Raw genomic sequence first — 25,693 nt, 5'->3', positions numbered from 1 at the left:
AGAAATGTAAAAAAAACCAAGGTGAAGAGTGATGGGTGTTTGTGTGAGTGTGTATACTCAGCAGAACACAGCGTACTGTGTACCAGAGAGTGAGAAAGGTGAGGAGGACTCTAACGTCAACCACATTTCAGCTCTCTGCATGCCAACAGTAACAACCAACACAGGACTGAAATGTTGTTTTAAACCGTGCGCATATTTATTCTATCTTTTAAAGAAAACATTACATACCTACATGCACTATCTTGATAAATAAAAAAAAGCGCCAAATCCCCTATTCCTGTTTTCATATTCAGCCGCCGAGATGGGCGGGTTCCTGGCTCGTAGCAGCGCCTGGTGTTTTTATGGGGGTCAGGACCTCTCTCTTCAGTGTCCACTCAGGGGTCACAGCCTGTGAAACACGGCACTGCCCTCTAGTGCTGACCTGAAACGTCTCATACCTGAACATTAGCCTTTCACTTTGCACAATTTAATTTGTGTTCATTTAACTCTGAGAGGGTATAAATGAAACCAAAGGGACCCATAAGTGTTCCATTTGGTTCCATTTGTACACTCTCTGAGTTACAAATGGATAAATTAACACTGAGGATTTCACTGTGTTGGGCTGTTATATTACTTTATAGAGACCTTGTAGTGGCTTGAGTTGATTGGTACACAAGATAAAACACCAACGTGCAAAGCATAGATTCCCCCAAATCTGGTCAGATTTGAATTCGATTTTTTTTATTTTTTTTAATTCTGAAATAAATATACATTTCAGTGATTTTCTTTTAATAAGTGGTAAATAGCTCTATATCACCATATTAATCATTGCTATAGAGTGTTTGTTCAGTAAGGTTCCCCTCTTTAGTAAACAGAAAATACATTTTCAGGTGGGGATACCAATTTAGCTCAATCAGTAGAGAGATCTCAGAGGATACAGGATAAACACATGCAATTAGAAGCGATTAAATACATAAATAAGCAGACAAAATTGGAATTGGAATACTATAAATAATTATTAAAGCTGATGAATGGGTACTCTCTCCTGATTGGGTGAAATTGTATTTTCTGGTTACTAAAGAGCTGGAGAGACCCCTGTTACTGAACAAACACTCTATAGCAATGATTACAATCAGAAAATAGAGCTTTAACTAAAATAAATAAAAAAGGAAACCTTTAGTTTTTAGTATTTTCCTTTAAAATAAATAAAAATGCTAAATAGTATACCTGTTAATTTTAACAGGAATAATAATGTTGAAGGGCTTTTTGTTAGTTTTTTTTACTTAATCACAACAAAAGTGTGTGATGTATACTGTGGCCAATTCCCACTAACTATGAACAGCATAAATGTTCCGTAGGGAAAGCACCATGCTCTTGTTCCAGTCTATATACAATTAAAAGATGTAAAGAAAGAAAGAAAAAAAGAAATAGCAGAAAGCCACTTTAAATGATATGTAAAAAGCTGACTGTTTAAAAAGGATGTCTATTTAACTTTATTGTGGCAATTTACATTAGGGACTGTCATCCTGCCAGAAAGCTTTTAAAAGCGGCTTCATTTGAAGTCCAGAAAGTGACACATGCCAGCGTTCATAGTGTCTCCCCATGTCAATTCCCCATATCCCCAGCTCCCGTGTCCAGACGCTCTTCTCAAGGCTGCATTAGGGCCATTTGAATATTTCATTTCCTATTAATTATGCACTGTGACTCTCCATGTCATTAGAAGAAATAAAGTGGAATGTAACAAAGGATGAAAAGAAGGAGAGGCACATGGATCTTGTGAACATAAGACATTCCAAAGCTCCTCACGTAGGACGGCCCTCATTGAAAATGCAGCCCCGTGCCAGTTAAATTGAAGTTGAAACGTCTTTACCTATTATTTTCGTCTTTGAAATTTAGCAAGATGTCCTGAGATGTTTACCAGCCTCATTCTCTGCCCTGCTTAATTAAATGGGCGTTTATTCAATTCAAACAAATGGGACAGCTCCCAGAGTAGATGGAATTAATTTCAGCCAGGAGTTATTATGTATATGTTTATACGTGTATATGTCTTTCATGATTTCTTTTTTTGCAAACAATTAAGGCAGAGTGCTAAATGCATGTCACAAACATTTAGAAAAATGTATTATATAAAATACAATTAGAGGATCATCAGAGGTGTGTGTGTGTGTGTGTGTGTGTGTGTGTGTGTGTGTGTGTGTGTGTGTGTGTGTGTGTGTGTGTGTGTGTGTGTGTGTGTGTGTGTGTGTGTGTGTGTGTGTGTGTGTGTGTGTGTGTGTGTGTGTGTGTGTGTGTGTGTGTGTGTGTGTGTGTGTGTGTGTGTGCGCGCGCACGCCTGCATGTATGAGAGAGAGTATGCACCATACACACAGTTTCCATAAAGATGTAAATCATTCAGCTCAAGGTTAAAAAAATATAATATGAACTGAACACCTTTCATTCAAACAGCATGTTCTGTCACCTCCTCACATGTGTCTTTTTTTTGTGTGGGTGGGTGTTATTTTTTTATGCATAAATGTGTTTGTCTATACATAAAGAAATGGCCCTCCAACACCGACGTGGCAGGGAGTCCGTAGATTTATTGGGCCATCATTTCAGCCAGTGCTGCCACAGTGTCTGTTCCCCAGTTCGGTGCCAGCTACTTTTGATTTGCAATAAATGACTGAAAAAGTGCATTTGAGAAGGCAAGCACGTCACACACCATTCTTCCATCCCACCCAGCGCCACTGTGCACGTACGGAGGCATGCCTAGTGACAGTGACCTACATGGTCACCGAAGATGTGATATAATTTATGATATATATAATATATTGGATCCATTAGCGAGCATAATGAAGTAGTGAAATGAAAGGGTATTTGTGAAATCAGTTCAAACATCCTGCTCGGATTATGATTAAATGATTAATGAAATGCCCCTGCATAAGCATTTTCAAACAGTAATTCATGCGGAGGCTGATAAAATTCCTCCAATCATATTTCCTTCACTCGTGAACCTTATCTCCACCATTTTATATAAATCACGGAAAAAACCCTGTCTGCCGCCGAGCGCGCTACTTATTTAGATTAGTTATAAACGTACAGGAAAAGAGAACATCTTCGCCATATAAAATAATCACGCATAATTATATCCATAATTCAAGTTTGTGACAGATCCCATCTCCTCTTCTTGTTGTCCTCTGCCTTTCCTTCTGGCTTCATTTGAGTTCTCTTAATCTTGACGACATAATTAACAAAAGAAAAGACAAAAATAAGGACAGTCCACCTCTCATACATGGGAGCTGTCATCACTGGGTGGGGATGGTATTAAGGTTCTGCTGCATAATTCACCGGAGTCCAACGTGGAATTCTTCAATCATTCCTTTTATCTGTGAATGCAAGTTAGAGCAGACAAGACCATCTCACATGAAATATGAATGTCATTCTTTGCTGTTTTTAAAAGAAGCCTTTCTTCACAGGTTATGTTGATACTGCCTGGCTAATCCTGGTAGTATTTGGTTATACCTTTCATAACTGAGCCCTTCCTGATATTTACCCAAATATTGTCACAGATTCTCTACCACATTGAGGTCTGCGTTGCTCTTTAAACCCATAAAGAATAATGATCAGCTCCCAATGTAAAGCAGGGCATCACAAGGCTCTCCGATATCTAAAACACAGTTGAATGTGAAAGAACAACTGACACGTTATTTTCTGAGCTATCTCTTGTTCCGCTTTGTTTTTCCAGGCATCTTAACAATGAGCACGCCCTGGATGACAGGAGCACAGCCCAGTGTCGGGTGCAAATGCAGGTCGTACAACAGCTGGAGCTGCAGGTATTGTCTCCGCGTTTGTTTTGGCCCAAATATTTGTGTGCCTTTTTTCTCCTGATGCTTCCTGTATGTCTTGTGACGAACCCCTCCCTGTCCGTCTGATATCAGGGTCACTCGAGGAAGGGAGGGGATCGAGGGGGGGGCGGGGGTGGCAGAATGAAATTATTTTGTACATTTGTGAGTAACCAGTCATTAAGAATGTGTTATGTATGCATGACAGCCAGGCAAAGATATATGAAGGGCCCGGGGGCTAAGTAGAGAAGATAATTACATTTTGAATTTTACTGGGTTTTAAAGTTATTTATGACTTTTAACTGTTTGGCACCAACAATAAAACACTTAGTGAAATGCCTTGGCGGCACAGCGTGGATGAGCGCTCTCAATGTCGAATGGTGAAGTTACCACATCCAGCTGCTGAACACTGAGCTGTTGGTAATCATTGGTTTTCATGCAGTGTCCTCTATGAGTGGTCATACATGCTCTTTTCCATGAGGGACAGGAGAAAAATATGCATATGTACATTAAGTATGCACTTATGGAAAAAGGCATGGTTCAGTGTCATTCCATTAGTGGGGGTTAGTAATGACCGGTGAAGTATGTGAACATGGGGGGTTGGATACTAGCTGGTGAACATAAGACCCTATGTTAAAATAAGGATTCACTGAAAGGGTAAAATGTAACTAACCATCCTATTAAGTGCTCTTTTTTATTTATTAATGTCTGCTGCGGTTGCTAAGCAGAGCTAGCACTTTTAACATAATTACAGGCATTGCAACATATTTTCGGCATTATTCCCAAATAATGTCAAAATGATTGTGATTACAAAACAATCCCAGTTTACAGAATGTTAACCTACAACAATGTGGGTTAGGAGTTCAGCTGCTTAAACATTACACCACACCACCACCCTGCTATTTCCACTGGGGCTGTGTATCACCCACAGGGAAGGAACGGAGGTTTATCACACACACACTTCCTCTGCATGCAGCCTATCTCCATAATGTAAGCTGGCAGCTAAGACAGCAGCGTGTTTTAGACAGGTAGAGAGGGCTCTGGGTTGTTATTGGCAGGGAGACATACGTAGACTAGTTTAACCTTGAATGAGACACATCAACTCTTATCCTGGCTGAAGCTTAGGGTAGTTGACAGTTGCCAAGAGTCTTTGGATAACAAATAATTAGGTGGAAAACGGCGTCCACATAGATTTGCTGTAACAACGGACTGTAGTAGTAGCCACATACAGTAGAGCAAAAAAAAAAAAAGAGGGGAAAAAAGACCTATGGTTTTTAATGCAAATAGTAAATCAGGAGTGAATAGAATTAGAGAGTGAAATAGATTTTGGTTCATGAAAGATTTAATGCCTTCTCCTTCCTCGTTACAGCTATCGAAAGACAAAGAGCGTCTGCAAGCCATGATGACGCACCTGCACGTCAAATCCACAGAGCCCAAAGCATTGCCACAGCCGGTGAGCAGCAGCTCTGTCCTCTCTCTCTCTCTCTCTCTCTCTCTCTCTCTCTCTCTCTCTCTCTCTCTCTCTCTCTCTCTCTCTCTCTCTCTCCCCCTCTCTCTCTCCTCCTCCCTCTCTCTCCCCCTCTCGCTCTCTCTCTCTCTCCTCCTCCCTCTCTATCTCTACCCCCTCTTCCCCTCCTCCCCTTTTTTGTCTTTCTAATTGACACACATGTATTCATTAATCCTTTCCTCCATCTTCTTATTTATCGGCTAAACAAAAACAGCTGTTCTCTGGAGGGAAGGAGGCAGTAAATATTGTTTGGACCACATCTGTTGACATCCCAGATTCAATTTGGTTTGCTGTGATGAACTGTAACAGTCACGATGGCAGCAACCTCAATCAACCGCTGTCTGTTTTGGCTAGACAGAGAAATTAAAATCTATCACCAAAATACTCAATACTCCTACTACTACCGGTACTACCAATAATAATAATAATAATACTAATAATAATGATAATTAACTATATGTACACACACAACACACACACACACACACACACACACACACACACACACACACACACACACACACACTTTTTAAAAACACGATTCAAAACAAAATATAACAATACATAATTAATAAAAACAACGAATGAAATGGTAAATATTTTTTAATATCTGCACAGCACTCCCAGAGAATATAAAATAATAATGCCAAGTTAAACAATAAAAAGAAAGAATAGAAAAGATAATTACAATACAAAAGTGAGACACATTTAACTCTCAAACAAATAATTACTACAACAATAGAAGTTCACAAAAGTGTGTTTCATGAAGTGATTGATAGAACATACTGGTGTTCATCTTCCTTTATCCCAGAGCTGATCATCCCAAAGTCTATGGATTTAAATGCAAAAGGATGCTTGCCATTTAAGTTTTAAACTGCATTCTGCATTGATGTAAGAAATTGTTTGCCTAAAAGGTATGGAGCTGTGCTCCAGCTCACATAGGGTTAATGATGTCACTACTCTAGAGTCAGATCCAACAGGAGCCCTGAATCTAATCAATTCTAATCAATTCACAAAATCATTGAAATAAAACACTTTTATTTCAACCTGAGGTTTGTTGAAAAGCAGGGCTGCACGTTCTTAAGTTAATATTTCTTCAATTCATTTTAATGCCAAGGCCAATGGCAAGCTTTTAAAATGTGCATTTTACGTTGGCTGACAAGGGACCATTTTCAATTTGGGCCGGAGCATTGAAGCATTGTCACTAATATATATATAATATGTCGTGGTGAATGGATCTTCGGGTGAACAACAGAAATTCTGAGTGAATGCAACGGCAGATCAATTCATTATCTCCTTGCCACATTCCGAGGATCATCCTTATCACTCTTAATATATGTCATGCCATAAAGCATGCTGCTTAATCCTTATCCTATAGGAGTAAGGGCTTAACATATGGCATTTAAGTATCTATGCTATTTTGTCATGTTTAAGAAGGGGCCCCCACTACCATATTTCATTTACTGTGACAGATCATTCAGGGAGCCAAATGTGCGAAGATCATTTTGCTGTGGGGGTGAATCATGGAATCATGCACACATACAAGCAAACACACACATACACAAAACACATGCCTCCCCTAGCTCAGATCATTTATTTACAGTCAGAGAGAGATGGCTATTGACGTGTAAAGGACTATATGTGCATTCCATACAACACACAACTAAAGCGCCTGGAGATGTCGAATGACAATAGGTTGCCTGTTGGAGCCATTGCCTCTGTCACACACACTGATTGTGTAGATTAGAGTACAGAACGTGGGGCCCTGACACTGGGACATTTGTATATGAAAAGTGGTCAGGGCGACAGATAGCATCTTGAGTTCTCTACCTCTCTCCTCTTTCCTCCGGGGGCCCATGAGAATTGAGAATGGGCTGTGTCAGAGCTCAGCAGTGACACTCTCGGGGGGCTGGGTAGGGATTTTTTTATTCAAATAAATAGACTCTCGTTCTCCAGTGCTGTGGTGCGCATACAGCTAGCTGCTGCTATGAAATGCTATGATAAATACATCTGGCTTATGTTGGGTGAGTGGGGGGACGTCCATAGGTCAGGGCCTCTGGCCCCGGAGAGCCTTTAGTGAGATTGCAGCGTAAGAGGTGGCCACTCCAACGGCCCTCTTCAGAGCACCGGCAGAATGAGCCTATTCTCTGGATGTGGTATTGCTAGGAGAGGAGAAGAGGGAAAAACACCCGTCCAGTCACAAGGAACAAGTCTGTTCTCACAGTAATTGGCGCTTATGTTTTCTCTCCGCTGTTCTGTACTACAATATGTAATAAATGGATGGAGCAGCAGCCCGCTGCCACAGTACACTGGCTCATATGAATTTGCTGGTTTACATTTAGTCATAATTAAAGACAAACAAACTGATATTGCGCATGCACAGTGTCGAATTAATATAATTCAATTTATTTTTTTAAGCCAGCTGGGGGGTAGGGGGAGATCAAAACAGAATGTGGCACGTTAGCAGGGTGCATTTCTTTGTGTGTGTGTGTGTGTGTGTGCGTGCGTGCATGCGTGTTTGTTTGTGTGTGTGTGTGTGTGTTTGTATTTGCCTTGGCGTGTGTGGGTGGGTGTCTGTGCTCGGTGTCACTAAGCATTCTTGTCAGAGATCTGACCTTTTACGCCATACATAATTAAGGAGGGACTTTTTGTTTATTTTCTTTAGCAGCTTGCCGAGTCAAAGCCAGTATAATTAGATCACCAATTACCATTTAATTAATTTCTGTCTGAAGTCTCATTTTGTCTCGGCACTGGAGTGAGCCCAAATGGTGAGGCAGACAAAGGCGAGGCTATTACCAGCCTGTCTGGCCTATTGTTGAAACCCTTCTGTGTTTATGGCCGGGGAATATGGATGAAACATGAAACAAAGCCCACTAATCCACAGGAAGAGAAGTCAACGCCGCAGCCCCCCCATTCTTTTTGATAGCATTGTGTCAGAAACACACAAACCCCAGTGTGATTTATTTGGCTCTTGATTTAGAATAACATACTGCTTCTCCTGCTACCGGTGAGCATGCAGTATACGTTTGTGTGTATCCACAGCAGTCCAAATTATTTGTGCGGTTCTCTGCCAATGGCCATAGTTCAGTTTCTGAATCATAAAAAAGTATTGGCCGTGCACCTTTAAAAAAAAAATTAGATGGAGGAATCAGAAAACCAAAAAATAGCAATTTTTGCATTTCGAAATGCAAATGAGCACAATTGTAATATAATTACCATCACTCTAATGGGATGGGGGGGGGGGGGGGGGGTCCGACGGCCTGTAACCTTGTTAAGTCAATGTCTTGTCAAAGATGAATTTAGTGGTGATGCCAGTCCCAGATTTCTTTATTATACACCTGTCTATCAAGTTGGCGGGGCGGGTGGTAATGAGTGTTAATAGGGCTGTTGGTAATTTGTCGGCCAAGGAGGCTCTGTGTAGTGATAGGAGGGGTGTGTGTGTTGAGGGGGGGATGTTAAATACCGGCTGCTCACCTGTCTGGCCCCCAAACCTGCTGCCCCCCCCCATGCCATTATCACCCAAAAAAAATTAGACATCACATATCTCCAGAACAATTGACAAACTAATCTCATCAGTCTCCCTCTCTACCCCCGTCCGTCTGTCTCTCACTCTCTCTCTCTCTTTGAGTATGTATTTTTTTCCCTGTCTCTCTTTTCCTTGCAGTCTGAAGTCATGTTTAATTTGGAAACTGGCCTCCTTCAGCAAATTAGCAATTAGAACAATTTTGTGGGAATATGTATATGTGTCATTAGTTTTCCTGCCAATTAATAGCTGGGGCTGGGGAAGGGGTGGGGGGGGGGGGGGTCAGGCGAGAATTTTCCACTTGACTGCTGTTGCTCCAGCATGGAGGCTTGGCACTGGCTCTGGAGCCACCACAGCTGCTGGAAGCCACAGCTATATACCTTTGGAGCACTTGCTGTAATTAGTTTACCTTGTAGCTATTATTACAAAAAAAAGAATCCCCCCCCCCCCCCAGCCCAAGCTACCCATCCATCCATCCATTCATCCATACACCCCAACCCCGCGACGGAAGTGCGAACCCCCTCGTCTCTCCTTCGCAAATACTGCAGGGGCCATCTTTAGCCGTGGCCAGCACCGGCCCCGGCCCCCGATGATGGAGGTCAGTCAGATACAGTAGTTAATCATCAGATCACCTCCGTAAGCAGTTCCTAATTAGAGTCCCTCTCAATACAATTTCTGCTTGTAATTAGCCCAGATTGGCCACTTCCTCTTGCCCGCCTTATTAGCTTGGGTTGCTCAGCGGTAGGTGAGAATCACACTGTCATTTGTCAGGGCTGCTTGGCCCCGCCCCTCTCTCCACTGGGTGCCCACACTGCCCATGCCACAAGGGGAGGGGGACGAAGTGTTGTTGTCCAAATGGGGGTTTGATTGGGGAGGGGGGGTAGTTAACCCCATTCAATCCGGGAACGCATCTGTGTCATTTTAAGATTTCTTTGGCTATTCAAAAATTAGCAGATATACAAGCTCATAGCGCGGCACTTGTAGATCTGCTATTTTTGAAAATACCCCAAATCATATGTATTTGGCCGCGGACCCCCATCTCAAAATATTTTGTTCCAGGGACCCCCCAGAACCAAAGATTTGAGTTAAAAATGTTTTTTTGCTTTACGATTTTTCAAAAATAGCAGATCTACAAGCTCATAGCGCGGCCCTCGGTGCCGCGCTATGAGCTTGTATATCTGCTATTTTTGAACAGCCCAAATAAATCTAAAATGACACAGATGTGTCTCTGAGGCAGAGAACCAGATGAGATGAGATGGAGGAGGTTCCATGAGGTAGAGAGAGAGAGAGAGAGAGAGAGAGGGAGGAGAGGATGAAGGATGGAGGAGGTTCCATGAGGTAGAGAGAGAGAGAGAGAGAGAGAGAGAGAGAGGACGAAAGATGGAGGAGGTTCCATGAGGTAGAGAGAGAGAGAGAGAGGGAGGAGAGGATGAAGGATGGAGGAGGTTCCATGAGGTAGAGAGGGAGAGAGAGAGAGAGAGAGAGGAGAGGATGGAGGAGGTTCCATGAGGGAGGAGAGGATGAAGGATGGAGGAGGTTCCATGCGGGAGAGAGAGAGAGAGAGGAGAGGATGAAGGACGGAGGAGGCTCCATGAGAGAGAGAGAGAGAGAGAGAGAGAGAGAGCGAGAGAGGGAGGGAGGAGAGGATGAAGGATGGAGGAGGCTCCATACCACGAGGGTTGTCTTCCAAACATTTAGCAAAGCGTTCACGGATCATCTCGGGGGTCGCCCGCAATTAGTACTGTGATATGTATAGTCAATGAGGCATCCGAGACGCCGGGGTAATTAACTGACTAACCGAGCTCATGTCTGTCTGTTTCTGTATTTGTTTACTCTACCCCTTCCCCACCGATGTCCCTGACCTCTCCCCCCCCTTCCGCAGCTCAACCTGGTGTCCAGCGTCACCTTGTCCAAGACGGCCAACCAGCCATCGCCCCCTCTGAGCCTGCCCCAGACCCCCACCACGCCCACGGCCCCCCTCACGCCGCTCTCCCATCACACGCACTCCGTCATCACGGCCAACAGCATGCACAGCGTGGGCCCCATGCGACGACGCTACTCAGACAAGTACAACATGCCGATCTCTCCAGGTACACACCACACAAACATACTCACACAGGTGCACTTTTACACACTGACTCGCATACCATGAATACAATCAAAAACCACAGTGCGGACCACACCGTGTAAACATACAAACGCAGCAATGTTTTCCACACAGTAATTGTGTTATTTAGCCACTACGGCTGATGACAGGAGTTGTTTTTCTTCTGTTAACACACTGCTTATTTATTTCCCTGCTGACAAAACTTTTCCCCTTTTTCTTCCCCTTGTCTAGATATTGTTCAAAACAAAGAGTTTTACATGAACGCTGAAGTTAGACCTCCCTTCACGTACGCCTCGCTAATACGACAGGTAAGGGTTGCAGTGCTGCTCGTACCATGCGCGGCTTACAATGCATTTAATCTGTCACTTAAGGAATAGAGTCTTAATCTGCTTCACTGGGTCCTGTCGTAATGGGAATCACAGCAGATAAATATTCAGCGCGGACACAAACTACTTATTTCCGGGCTTTCTTCTCATCTCCTTCCTTGTTAAATTTCGAATACAATTTGGACGCGTGGCGGAAGATTAACCATCTGCAAATGAGTGCAAGAATGCGCACGGTATTCAAAAAAACGCCCGCAGATGACAATTGCTTTTGATTAAGCATTACAGTGGCAGTGATTATTGTGAAATTCATTTCACACAACAGTAGGAATGAACCTGTTTTAAGATGGCCAGTCAATTATCGCCGGGCCACAGTAATCTGGGATCTCAGGAATTAATCTGAGCCAGCCATAATTGCTGCCCTGTAATCTGCCTGAAAAATGTTTTCGCTTGCCCTTCATTTACACCCACAAACGGAATATTCAAATCTGCTTATTTGAATGAGAAACAGAGTAGGATCCCATACTACTCACAGAGTGAGTCGTAAGCATCTCACGGACAGTTGCGTTCCTGTTGCCTGTGTTTTGTCAAGAGAGCACGCAACAAACCGCAATGCCTCTCGTGAATTATTGATCTTTTTGTTGTTGTTGAAATGAGCAAAATGGTAAATGTTGTTTTCTGTCACTGTTATTCATCCAGGGGATCCTTGAATCTCCAGAGAGGCAGCTAACACTAAACGAAATCTACAACTGGTTCACACGAATGTTTGCATATTTCAGGCGCAACGCGGCAACGTGGAAGGTAATTATTCCTTCCTTGCATCTTCCTGGGCCTTTTTTTAAACTGGTACAACAGGGGAACAGGGGGACCGTGTTGACATTGGGGGGAATTAAAAAGTGATAGCCAAGCATATCAATGTTCTAAAGGGGTCTTTACCCAATTCATAACTCTACATAACTCACATATTCTTTCCAAAATGAACCACCCTTTACATAAACACTGGATTCTCGCAGCAAAACCAATGAAGGGAAAATGTGCATTCTTGTAAGAGGGGAGGAGAAAAACAAAGGACCATGCTAATAGTTGAGAGGATTGGGTTGTGGGTGGCATGGCTTTCACACAGCAGGGCTCTGCCAGTGACTCCTGGCTGAGCTCCACACACTCAGACAGACAGACACACACGCATGTGTGTGCACTGTGCGCGCGGGCGCGCACACACACACACACACACACACACACACACACACACACACACACACACACACACACACACACACACACACACACACACACACACACACACACACACACACACACTTAAAACAAGGAACACATTATTTTTCCTAACCAACACCAAACAGAAGGTTTTGTTTTCAAAGAGGAAAGGGAGAAAAATCAGGGAAATAGTGAATAAACACAAAGATGTAGAGACAGGAATGCAGCATCAAAGGCTGATAGAGAGAGGTAGAGAGAGAAAGAGAGAGAAAGAGAGGGAGAGAGACAGACACCCCCCCGGCTGTTCACAGGTCTTCCCTCAGCTCTCACACTGCCTGCACCACTGGTCGCTGACAGGCCTTCCATAGGGGCACATTGGAGTTATAAACATTGGATCCCACATCCCCACACACATACTGTACACACACACACACACACACACACACACACACACACACACACACACACACACACACACACACGCACATGCACACACCTTTTATATACACATGCTCTCAATATAGCCTTGGCATAGCAAAGGGATGATATATAAACAGGTCCACCCTCATGGCTCAGTGATCAGTGTATTTACAAAGGGCTGCCTGTATACTTTATTGGAAAGTATGTATAAGCCAACACAATCACAGCAGAAAATAGTCCTCTCCTTTTTTTAGTTTTTGTTATTTATTAGTTATAATTGAAAGCGACAACCAACCTGACCAGACCTTTTTTTTTTTTACCTTTCTTTTAGTTTTATGCCATTATTATTATTATTAGTTTCCGAGACCTTAGTAGTCAGTTGGTCTGCGTCGGGTTGATCATTTATTGCAGCCCTGTGACCGATAAGCAAAGGGGCGTCATTAAAACAGGACCATGTCACCATGGAAACTGGGGAAATATTTACACAATGTTTTAGTCATTTGATACTTTTGAGTTCACTGCCAGTGCGTTGCTGATCTTATTGTCGTAACGTCCAGGTTTTATCATGTGGCTGTCTAAATATTTTACTCCTTCTGAAATGAATTATTCACTTGTACATAGATGTTTTCTTTACTGTACTGATGATAGCTACCCTTTTCTCCCTCTCTCTCTCTCTCTCTCTCTCTCTCTTTGTGTTTATTTTTTTTATCTTTTTATTTTATTTCACACCAACTGCAGAATGCAGTCCGGCATAATCTTAGTCTTCACAAGTGTTTTGTGCGAGTAGAAAACGTAAAAGGGGCTGTGTGGACAGTGGACGAACTAGAGTTCCAAAAGCGACGGCCACAGAAGATCAGCGGGTAGGTCGCTGGCGTCCGTCTCGGTGTTGATTGATGGAAGAGGCTGGGTGCTGCTCCATCTCATTGTCTGTGTCATAATGTCCAAAGTCCCTGCTTGCTTTGGCGTGATTCCTCTCCCCCCCTCTGCCCACACCTCCTCCATTGCTTTCAGAAGGGCTTTTGGGTGACGCACCATAACCCCCACATTGGCTTGTGCTTATTTTCATTATGATCCTCACCCTCTCCCTACCTCCGTTGTTCCGTCTGTCTTGTCCCATCTTGTCTGATGGTGTGTTTGTGTGTGTGTGTGTGTGTCTTGTCTCGTCTGTGTCCGTGTTGTGTCCTCCTTTGTCCCGTTGATCACTGCATCTGCATCTGGCTGCATTCCCGCTGGTTTCGCTCTCCTCCCAGGGTGCAGTTCGCACCAACCTTTCCCTGCATAAGTGCTTTGTGAGAGTAGAGGATGAGTTTGGGTCCTTTTGGACCGTTGATGAGGAGGAGTTTAAGCGCGGCCGCCACGTGCAGCGAGGCCGCCCTCGGAAATACCCCGCAGACGAGAACTATGACGAGCTGCTCGTACAGTAAGCACTTCCGCCCTCCCCAAACCCCGCCCTCTCTCTTCCAACACTCAACCCCCGCCAACCGCATGCTCTGCTGTGTTCTGTGTTCCCATCATGCCTTTGTGTTGAAAACCTCCATATATCACGCTTTCACCTGATCCGCCTCCTCCATCCACACCTGCTTCTGCGTTTTCCTTTGTAATGTGAAGTGTCTGACATTGACTGTGTTGTGTGCTATTGTCATGTGATAGAACTTCTTAGGGCCTGTAACTGTTACGAGCCTTAATGGCCACATTAACGACACCAGTAAATGTATTTAGTCATTATATATAAAGCTAAGAGTTAAGAGCATTGATTTTCTTTTATGAAATGTGATCCTGTAGGAATGTGCACCAGGAGAAATGTGAGTCGACATGTTGTAATGTAATTTCTTTGTCTGCAGAAGTCCTAACTTAGTGAAGAACATTCAGACCAGCTTGGGCTATGGTCCAGCACTCTCTGCCGCCTTCCAGGTAAAAAAGAAAGACAAAAGTTTTTACCTTCAGCCCCCATTTCTCCCCACTGTGAAAGAAAGGCAGGAAATGATAATTGTCTCCACCTCGTATTATGCCTGGTCAAGTTATACTCTTGTTTTTGTGGTTGGGTTGAGTTTGGGGGGCGGGAGGTGCAGATGTGCGTGCAAGGTGTGTGAGACTGGTAGACTGCAGAAAAGTGCTGACAGCTCTCTTCCGCTTTGCATTTAATGCTTTGGCACATTCTTTTCAGGCTTCGATGGCAGAAAACAACATACCTCTATACACTACTGCTTCCATTGGAAGTCCCACCCTCAACTCCCTGGCCAACGCCATCCGCGAGGAGATGAATGGAGCAATGGACCATGGATACAGCAACGGCAGTGACAGCAGCCCGGGACGCTCGCCCTTGCCAGCTATGTGAGTGGCACATACACACACACACACACACACACACACACACACACACACACACACACACACACACACACACACACACACACACACACACACACACACACACACACACACACACACACTCTCTCTCTCTCTACCTCCACCACTGTCTGTCTTGGAAGTAGAAAGAAAGCAAAGAGTTTCAGCCACACACAGTTTCAACCGTATTCCAAATAAAATAGTTTTTGGATGTGTGCGGTGAACAAAATAACTCCTTGAATTTCCATGCCCACCCAAAATGCCCCTAGAAATTACCCAAAGATATGTTGAAAAAGACGCAGTGTCAAAAAGGAGGACAATAAATAAAGAGAGAGGGATGATATTGGAGTGGTTGTACGTAGGGTCACGGCCAGAGTTGTGGAAGGCCTCCCTGTAAGGAGAGGAAACTCCACCTTTCAGTGGCTTCCAGTCCCCCTCTGTTATTCCAACAGCAAGTTTATAAACTCCCCTTTATTGCAGTTCAAAAATGTGTCCTGCCGTCTGCCGCCAAATTGAATCCCACCACAATCACCACTTCCAATTTGTTAAAATATTTACAAAATGCCAGAACGCAAAAAGTGACAGAGCTGCTGTCGAAACACGAGCCGCAACACTTCTCTTTTTTCCCCAAAAAAGCCCTCCAAGCCGTCGAAAAGAAAAAACAACACAAAAGCATAATTAGTCTGGAAGACATGATCCAAGATCCTCGTGTTAGGAAAGTTGCGGTCGCCCTGGAAACCGCAGCTCCCCCCCCACCTCCCCGTTCACTTGTTGTATAGGAGTGTCTGCTAAGTTGTTTGAAGCCTAAAATAATATGGCGCGGGCCGCATCGCTTCCAGATGTCGGGGCAGACCACCGATGTGCAGTGAGGGGGTGGGAGGGGGGGCTCCTGAAATGTCTGAGCTAAAGGGGAAATTCTGCCTGAAAACAAAAAAAAGGGAAGGTGCAGTAATGAGCTCCTGGCCAAATGGAGGAAAGTGCCATCCCTAATCACTGTGAACATAGCTCTGAGCATGGCTGTGGAACAGGAAAGGCTGAGACAGGATGGGTGTGCTGGCCCAGGGGCAGCCTGTTTCTCCTCTCTGCCCCTCTCTCTATCTGTAGGCTGATAGAGCCCAAACTCTCTCTCTCGCGTGCGTGCGTGCGCTTTTCACAACTGTGAGCATAAGCTTCATGCTAGTTCAAATCGTTTGTTTTCTTCTTAAAACGATTCTTTTAAGAACGGTCTCTTTTGTAAAAAAAATTCTGTACACTGTCGATTGTTAAATGTTGAACACTCAACATGGATGCAGGACAACTTTATTTAATGTACCTTTAACCCACTGAAACTATTAAGATTAGCTTGATGAGCTTAGCCTATACTCCACCTTTGCGGATGGAATATCTTGTAAACGATAATATACATGATTCACTCCCAATTCAAACCTCTTAGGCTGTACCACATACACACAGTTCTACAAACAAGTTCATAGCCACCACTGTTGCACAGCCCGGTGAATGCAGTACGAGACATGTGTTTGCCACATGTCCCGCACTGCACATGCAGCTTGACACAACACAGCTTTTTAACACTGCAAGGAAACAAGAGTGTTTCTCTTTAACAGCCAGATGAGAAGAGGTACCCAGAGAAGGCTAATTACAAGCAGTGTGGAATCAGCATGCAGTTCAATAGCATAATAATAACAATTTCATGTTTGCCCTGCAGCCAGGGAGTCAGACCTGAGGCGATGGGACTTGTCGAGTTACTTTGATCTGAAAGCGATAGTAAAGCTGACTTTACTTTACCACGCCCCACCCCCCTCCCCTCCTCCTCCTCCTTTTTCATAATTTACACCAAAATATGTCAGCTCATTAGCATAAGAGCATCGCTCTTTCCATCACAATTGTTGCAAATCACACAAGACGTCCCGGCGTGAATAAATCAGACGCGCGGCTAGGCCCCCACACGAGAGGACGTGCCAGTTGTCCCTTGTTGTTGTTGTAAATGAGCCCGGTACCTCGCGCTGACATCGCTCTGACTCCCCGCTACAGCACGCTGGCACCGCAGGTTAGAGAACTGGAAGTCTCCTGCAGCTGCTCATAATGTTTTGTTTTTTTACCTCCTTTCTGCCTCAGCCAGGCCTTGTGCACCCGTCCCCCCCAATCCCACCCCACCCCACCCCGTGCGCTTTTATTCCTTGCTCTCTTTCTGTAATGAGAAATTTGGCAGATCTCATCTCGCTTCTTTTTTCACCCGGGCTGCTGAGGGAGGGGAGGACTCATGTTTTTTCGCCTTGTTTACAAGTGACAGCGTTATTATTCTCATAAGGGCTCTGTTTCTTATCGCAGCGTTGTGCAGAGTTTGTGCGCAGTTTCCCTGCCAAGCGGCTTTTTCTTCCCCCTTATTGACACGCGCGCTTGAAAATATGCATTAATTCTGGAAGTTTAAAGCTGAGTACGTATGTACGCCCGGTGTCTGGTCGCAGTGTTTTCTTTTTTTTTTCCCGCTTGAAGTTGATTAATGATAGAAGCCGGCTCGGGGTCGTCCTCTGGAGACCCGCCTCGCAGGTTGTGCATGTTAACGAGTAGGAAGGGGGAACACACAGCGCGCCGCTGATCCACCGCCACCAGGAGGCTGACAACGGCTCGCTCGCTCGCTCTCCTCAGAGTCCATTCTCTCCTCGCCTCGTCTCACGTTGTTAATCTTCCTCATTTATCAATTCTAAGTGAATACCCCTGTTGTCGGTTGCCATGAAAAAAAAAAAAGAAAGAAAAGAAAACGAGCCCGCAGGTTTCCCAGGATTGGAATACCTCAAAAGAAAAGGGTTGAAATTATCGGTCGGTGCCAGTGAGGGCCCCCACTCAAGAGTTTCATTAAAGCTAGACATTTGTTTTTGTGCACGTTGCCCTCCTTCTCTTCCTTTATGCACTGAATCAATACATGTCGTCTGTGTCTTTTTGAATTGCTTCTTCATTTTTGTCTTCTTAGCGCAAAAAGGTTTAACAAGGTTCAAGATTACAGTAAGATTACTGTAACAACGGTTCTTTTGTCAGGGTCTTGATTTTCTGGTGCATTTCTTCTCCTCTCTCAGGCATCATCACATTAAGGAAGAACCACTGGACCCCGAAGACCACGAAGGGCCCCTCTCCTTGGTGACGACGGCCAATCACAGTCCAGACTTCGATCACCACAGAGATTACGATGTCGATGACCATGGCCACGATGACATGCTGTAAGGCTCGTCCAACCCTCCCCCGATCTCCCCCCTCTCCTCCCTCTCTCAAACCCCCTCGCCCCAATCCCACTGCCCACCCCTGGCCTCAGAGACAGAGACAAGCCCGGGTCACCTGGGAGACAGCGTACTACAGCTCCGCAGATAAACACTGAGCTCTCAAATATCTTTGACTGACTTTTGTAGTGCCATTTACAATACATAGTGGAAAAAAACACACACACACACACACAGAATATGAGAATACGTCCCAGTTTGGGCGCAATTCTTTTGTTTTTCTTTCTACTTTTGATTTAAGTGAAATACAAAAAAACAAAAAACAAAAAAACAAAAAGATAAAAACAGACCAGACTTTATTTGTACTTTACGATGGATTGGATGGACCTGTTTGGTACGGGGGGGGGCATGCCCCTGGTCAGCCTTGGAGAATGGACAGGGACCTTCACTGTGCAGCCAGAAAGGACTGCATGCAGCCCACTCATCCACACTGAGCACGGACGGACTGCAGAGGGGTCAACTCTCTTCCCTCCTCTCTCGCTCTCTCTCGTTCACACACACACACACACACACACACACACACACACACACACACACACACACACACACACACACACACACACACACACACACACACACACACCACACAATCACATACACACACTTCTGACCGCAAACTCAAGAGAGAGAGAGAGAGAGGGAGAGAGAATGACTGACATTTAATTTACACCGTGTGTGTGCATGTGCGAGCGAAAGTGAGCATGGACTTTTTTCGTTCACTGTCACTGCCTTCAACACTTTTCTTTTGGTTTGCTTCCAGCTAGGGTGGGAGGGATATTTTTGTTGTTTAGTTTCTATTTTGGTGTGTTTTATTTCAGGGGGACGAGGGTTTACAAAATTCCAATGTGTATGTCTTGTTGTTCATCGCTGTTGTCGACGTTGCATTTTTTTTTTTTTATTGTTTATTATTTGTGTTTAAATTCTTTTAAACTGATCAGACCTCATGCCCATTGCTGTGGAGATTCTGTGGTCAGCACTTGATGATGAATGTTTGATTTCCTTTCATGTTGTTCCATGAATTACTTTGTTTCTCATATATTCATATATATATATATATATATATATATATATATATATATATATATATATATATATATATATATATATATACACACACACCTATACACGTGAAACAGAATGTCAAATACCAAGTAGTATTTTTCTGTCATTTATTCCACGTGCTTCAGAATATCACCCCCCCTGATGTGTAACCCCCCCCATCCCCACCCCCACCCACCCCATCTCCCTCCAGCTCATGAAGTCCATTGGTGATGCACTACTCGTAATGAAGGCTCTCTCCACGCATCAATGAAGTTTAATTTAAGATGCGAATGAATGACAGAGAAATCATGCAGGTTATGATTTGTCCCTTATGAAATGATACTTTAAAACAGCCCGTCGCGACAGAGCGTGTTGAGCCGCAACACAATTTCTGATCACTTCCATGCTCCAGGTGATTGGGAGGGAGAATGAAAATGTCAGGTGTGCACTGCAAAGATAATGTTTTAGACCAACTAATTGTGATTCCTGAACACAACTGTCATTGTGAATCAGACGTGTCTGCTTTTCCATGCTGTAATTTCATCCATGGAGCCCATGCTTGAAGATAAACGTGCATTCCCTATATTTCTTTTTTTTCATATTTTTTTTACCACATGTGTGACTAGTTTCAGTGAGGATTAATAATTACGCATCAGATAGAATATTAATTTCCTTCATCTAGGGATAATCCCAAGACTTGCAATAAGACCTAAACATTGCACATTCCAGCATTTGACAGCCATTGTTAAGGGCCCAAACATGTATTATTATTATTATTATTATTATTATTATTATATGTATCATTGAAGAAATGTGGAGTGAGGGTCAATGCCACCCCAAAAATCAAGTAATAGTAAAGTCAGCCCAACATTGAACCAAGTGGAATTCACGATAGAATAGATTATTATGAAACTGAGTAGATTCATTTAAAAAAAAATGAATGAAGACTGCAACAAACCACTTTGCATTTTTTCCTTTTAATTTATTGTTAATATTATTTCAATGTTTTATTTGGCATTTTTAGTTTTGTTGTGTCTAATATCTTGTTCTGTGACTACCAAAGATAAACTACAAAGTCAAGACAGTCAATGTTCTCATTTCCATGCAATAGCAAGGTAAGGCCAAATAGTTCTCCTCCATGCTCTGATACAGGATATGAAGGGATCTATTATGCGAAGTATCAGTCTCAGCTGTCAAGCCAATGGCAGAATAGAATAGATTAGAGAAAATGTTCTTCAAACTTTAAATCACATTTTGTTTTTACAAACCAAAGGAAGGGGGTGTCTTGAACAGTACAACTGCAGTGACTTTGGCAGCGACCAAAACTGAAATGGGAGGCGCAGAGATAGTCTGACTAACATTATGACCAAATTAGGGGATCTTTGATTTTGTGCCAATAAATGGAGAAAAAGGGAGCTGGTGGTCAGGAACAGATTTCTGTGCAACATTAAGGGTTTGTAGATAATGTTGTGATGCTGATTCAGCAGAAAACAGTAACGCTTTGCAGGAGAACAATGTGAAAAGGATTCTATACTTCAACTGGACCACACAATGATTCAATGCTCTCTCTCTCTCTCTCTCTCTCTCATATTTTGTTTTGTTCCGGTTTTTTTTATCAATTTGTATGCTTTTCAAATGATTGTATGCCACTTTGTAGGGGTTCTGCTATCTCGATGGGACTCCACTGTTCTTTGTCGACATGGCAAGGCTTTTGTGATTGTGTTTTAGTTTCTGTCAACGTAATACTTTTTTATATTAAAAAACACTCCTGTCAACTAAATAAGCTGGGTACAAGGTACTTCATGTTGTTCATTATTTTTTGTTTTGTTTTCCCTACAAGTTTGCCATGAATTCTTTTATGAAAGCAGTGGGTAATCTGTGGTTTCCAGAAGATGTATTTTAAAGTCCAGGCAGCTGTGGGATGGGTCAGTGACAGACGGGGTTGGGCCGTGAGAACGGGACGCGCAGCCCATCCACAAAACCCCTGACTGGTTTTGTCTTGGTTTTCAAAAACGGGGGGCAAAAGAGCTGGTAGATTAGGACATTCTCAGCATGTGTAGCTTGACATTACTAAAGATAACAGCATGAGAAAAAAACCTTTGTACGCATACCTCAGTTAAAACCTATAGGGAATGATTCAATTAAACGAGAGACGGAAAAGAAAACAAACATTTCACTCAGTTGCACTTAGTTGTATGTCTTGCATGTGTAGTCTGAAATTGTAGAGAGAGAAAACATATTTAAAAAAAGACTAAAAAATATGGAAATTAAATTAATTTGTTTATCTTGAGGGTTTCAATTTTTTTTTTTTGCAAAGCCAATCCAAACCTCAGGCCTTTGTGTTCGTTAAGGATCTCACCCAGCTTTATGTGCCACCGTTCACTTAAGTCAGTCTACTCTCTGATGTGCTGGTGGGTTGTTTTGAGGGCTTTCCTATAATAGGTTGTACATAATGTCAGCATCGTCCTTTTTTTCTCTCCTGTCCTTTCGTTTACTTGTTTCTTTTCAAAGATCATAACGAAAATGAAAAAATACATTTGTGTTGTTCTGTTTGCTTTCTCGCAACTGCTTTGTATTAACGATGAAATAGCTATGAGAAAACTGCTGTATGTATTGGAATAGCAAACTGTGCTGCAAATGTATTTTATTTAGTAATCCTTGCTTTAAAAAAAAAACAGTCATCCATGCAGACGTCTGGGCAAGCTGGGCTGGGGGGCAGGCTGGGGGGGTGGTAGTTGTGTTGGTGGGGCTGGGGATTATCCCCAATTCGGGATTTTAAACTGTAATATAGAATAAGACAGACTTTTCTCTGTTATTGACCTAAGCATTTTGTACAGTTTTCTTTTCCCTCTTTGTGTTAATGCTGTTTTTTGATACTTCGTTTTGATGGTCCAACCACTGCCTTCTGTGGCCGTACAGTATGTTAAGAGTTACTGCTCCAAGAGAAGGGCAGGTATATTTCCTCCATGAGACGGAGAGATATCTTCTTGCATGACTAATTCCAGGGTCACAGTGATGGGGATTGTATGGTTAAAGTGGTCAGTAATAATATATGGGTGTATCAATCTAATGATATTTTATATGAAATTAATAGGAAAAAAGAAGTAAAATATGCAGTGCCAAGATGTAAAGAATATATACTGTTTTTCTTTTTCTTTTCTTTTGGGGTGTGGGGGGGGGTGGTAGGGGTTTGAGAAAATTTCATTCGCACTTACTCGTATCAAAGATACAGTACATGTCCCCTTCATCCTTGTCATTGTGACACCACAGGTCAAATACACACCACATTTAAAATTTGGGCATCAAAATATCTATATTTTTATCTCCACAAGTTGGAAGTTGGATTATTTTTAAAAATGAGTAAAACCAAGCACACAGCAGGTATAGACAACTTAAGTCGGGCGCAGGTTATGGGATCACATGCATTGAGTCTGTGCTCAGTGTAGATGCCAAAAATGGCTTTTCAGTTGACATCGCGACCACAGGCTCTGTGGCGTCACGTTCCTCACACATGACACCCCCACCAAGACTCAACCGACACACGTTTACTACGGTTTCATCCATCATCACCATCACCCCACTGTCAGCCACAAACCATTCCTTCCGTCCCCTTCCTTCTGTCACTCACATTTTTCTGTTTTACAGACAAAGGTGGCAAGTCCACGAGCGCTCGCGGTGCTCTCATCCTGCCTTTAGCTTGGTCGAGCGAAACTCTTTGTTGACCGATGTATTCTGTAGATCTTTTCACCATATTTTTCTTTGTCCTGTTCTTGTTTTTTTAGAGAGAGAAATATTGCTCGTCACTTCTGTGGGTCTGTATCTCCTTCATCGTCCCTCATCTGTCTGATTGCAGACCACTCTGTTGTAGTCAGTGGCGATGGCTGACGTGAGCATTCTATACATGCAATAAAATGCTGGTTGTTCAGATTCTTTCTCCACCGAGTCTGTCGTCATCTGTTTTTGGAGGCAGTAGCCTGCAGACAAAAGCACACTCTAAGCAAGTCAGATGAGGAATGCTACGTTTTCCTAAACATAGACTCAAAGATCCTTGACCTATATCTGTGAAATAAGCTATAAATACAGGTGCCTCAACTTTACCTCAGTGTAAACAATCATTACCAGTGCAATCAAACTGTTTATTGCCTCAAAATGCATGTTAAACTCCTGTTTAACAATCACATTGCCCACAGTCAGTATATATTAAAAGCTCACACACAGTAAAAATTACCCCCCTTACGGTACAGTACACAAATATGGATTGGGTATTTAGAGTTTCTCTATAGTATTAAGTTGATATTGTAATGTTTTTAGGAGGTGAACTGTAGAAATAGTTGAGGAATCACTGTTTGTCATCTCCTGCAGAACTCAATAGCCCACTATCATGCCAGCTTCAACGTTAAATTATCTTGTAATTAAAAAGAGACAGTTAAACTGTCTTTTTCCTAACAGCAATTTAGGTAACTGCGTTTGATAAGCTATAAATTGTAAATGCATTAAAAATCCAGAAATATTAGCGATATGGATTTCTTGATGGGAACTAATGCTGATGACCAAGTCTTGCATTTTTATGACAGAGGCACAGGTCATGTTGGCCACTAAACAGGAGACAGAGATCAACTCTAAGCACTTTTAATCTTGTGAAACAAGCAATTACAAATAGTTGCATTGATTCGTTAAAAAGCTTTGGGTGACATAAATCGTTTCTCCCTCAGCTTATTGCACCAATACATAAATGTCACGTATATTATTAATTAAGAGCTTTGAAAGACAAGATTTAATGGGGACAATTTCAAATTGTGACCAATCTTTTTTAGCAGGCAGTATATCCCCCTGCGTGTGAGATTATGCATTTCTGTGTTGTTTTCACTATGCCTGCTGTATGATCAGAAACTGCAGGAAACAACAATGAGGCCCTGTGAGGGAGGATCCCACTGTTTTCAGTTCATATGTAATTCAGTTTTCAGTATATAGAACTAATCAATTATTGTCTCTAGAGACTATTTTTTCACCACACTATGTTTTCGTGTGTGTGTGTGTGTGTGTGTGTGTGTGTGTTAACACGCTAATAAACAGCTGAGATTTGGTGAAATCGAAAAACAGGCTTCGCTGTTCCGTGCACATGGTAATGGTCAATGGCTGTGTGCAAATTCAGATCATTTGCTCAAGCCACTGAGAAGAACCGGGCAGAACACATTTTAGTCTCACCACTACAGACAGACGTTTCTCAAATTATAGGAGGAAGGTCATGTTTTGTGCAATGCCCCCCCTCACCCACTGTAAGATGGAGTTCTACTTTGGTTCACAAATATTGAACATCACCATGGCACATCTACAAGAATGTGGGACAACAGAGTTCCGTTCAAGCCATTTATTGTTCCGTTGCACACATGAGCATTTTATGATTGGGCAAGGAGGTGGTGAGGCTTCACGGTCAGGTGAGAGGGGTGGATCCAATCCATGGGAATAGGGGGAAGGTTGCTGACTAGATGACTCTTTTCTACACCCACCCTCACTAACCTAAACCTCAGTAAAACAACGCATAAACCTAACCTCAAGATACACTATTTGTAAAACTAAGAATTCCAAATGATGATGATCTCAACACATTGTCGGGGACAGGGATCGAACCAGCGACCTATGGACTTACAGGCTGCCTCTCTTCTCATTGAGCTAAAGCTGGAGAACATCAGAATGTAAGGGGGGGTCAAGAAGGGGGAAGGAGGGGGGAGAAGGGGGGAAGAAGAAAAAGAGAAGAAAGAAAGGAAAAGGAGAGAAATTTTGAGGAAAATGAACGGAATGGATACAATTCTAACTCAGCTTCATGTAAAATCCTGCTGCAAGCAATTATGTATCCAAATATTTTCAAAAAGCACTGAAATGTTAAAACTAGCGTTTCTAAGAAGGGGAAGTATGGATCCCAAGGTCGACAGTTCGATCCCCGCTTTGACCAAAAGTAACCTGACACTAACAAATGCTCATGCTGTGTTTTAGATCATTTTACACAATGACAAATGTGATGTGAAATGTAAATAAGTGTAGAGGGCTGTCCCTCCACACCAAGAACGATAACTGTACATGGTTCTATGGCTATAGAGTCTATACCACAACTAATGGTAATGACAGTAGACAATGACATGTTTGTCTC

General features: G+C 42.9%; 1 protein-coding gene across 11 annotated transcripts in view; it reads left to right on the top strand.

The window, feature by feature from the left end:
• foxp1b (forkhead box P1b) overlaps positions 1-23,484 on the top strand; it is a 184,188-nt gene extending 160,704 nt beyond the window's left edge. For 10 of the 11 annotated variants that reach the window (XM_080420967.1, XM_080420971.1, XM_080420966.1 and 7 more), the window contains 9 exons: positions 3,701-3,788; positions 5,167-5,250; positions 10,710-10,917; positions 11,166-11,242; positions 11,957-12,058; positions 13,631-13,752; positions 14,734-14,803; positions 15,057-15,223; positions 18,310-23,484. In XM_080420967.1, coding sequence (XP_080277093.1) covers positions 3,701-3,788; positions 5,167-5,250; positions 10,710-10,917; positions 11,166-11,242; positions 11,957-12,058; positions 13,631-13,752; positions 14,734-14,803; positions 15,057-15,223; positions 18,310-18,454 — 1,063 coding nt within the window. In that variant the 3' untranslated portion in view covers positions 18,455-23,484. The remainder of the gene's footprint in view (positions 1-3,700; positions 3,789-5,166; positions 5,251-10,709; positions 10,918-11,165; positions 11,243-11,956; positions 12,059-13,630; positions 13,753-14,733; positions 14,804-15,056; positions 15,224-18,309) is intronic. The other variant, XM_080420968.1, reaches the window with a different exon arrangement.
• Positions 23,485-25,693: the final 2,209 nt, after the last annotated feature.

Source organism: Gymnoscopelus braueri (genome assembly GCF_963280865.1).
Source record: "Gymnoscopelus braueri genome assembly, chromosome: 3".
Classification (NCBI taxonomy): domain Eukaryota; kingdom Metazoa; phylum Chordata; class Actinopteri; order Myctophiformes; family Myctophidae; genus Gymnoscopelus; species Gymnoscopelus braueri.
The sequence above is the reverse complement of the archived record's forward strand: the minus strand, read 5'-3'. Positions and strand labels throughout refer to the sequence as shown.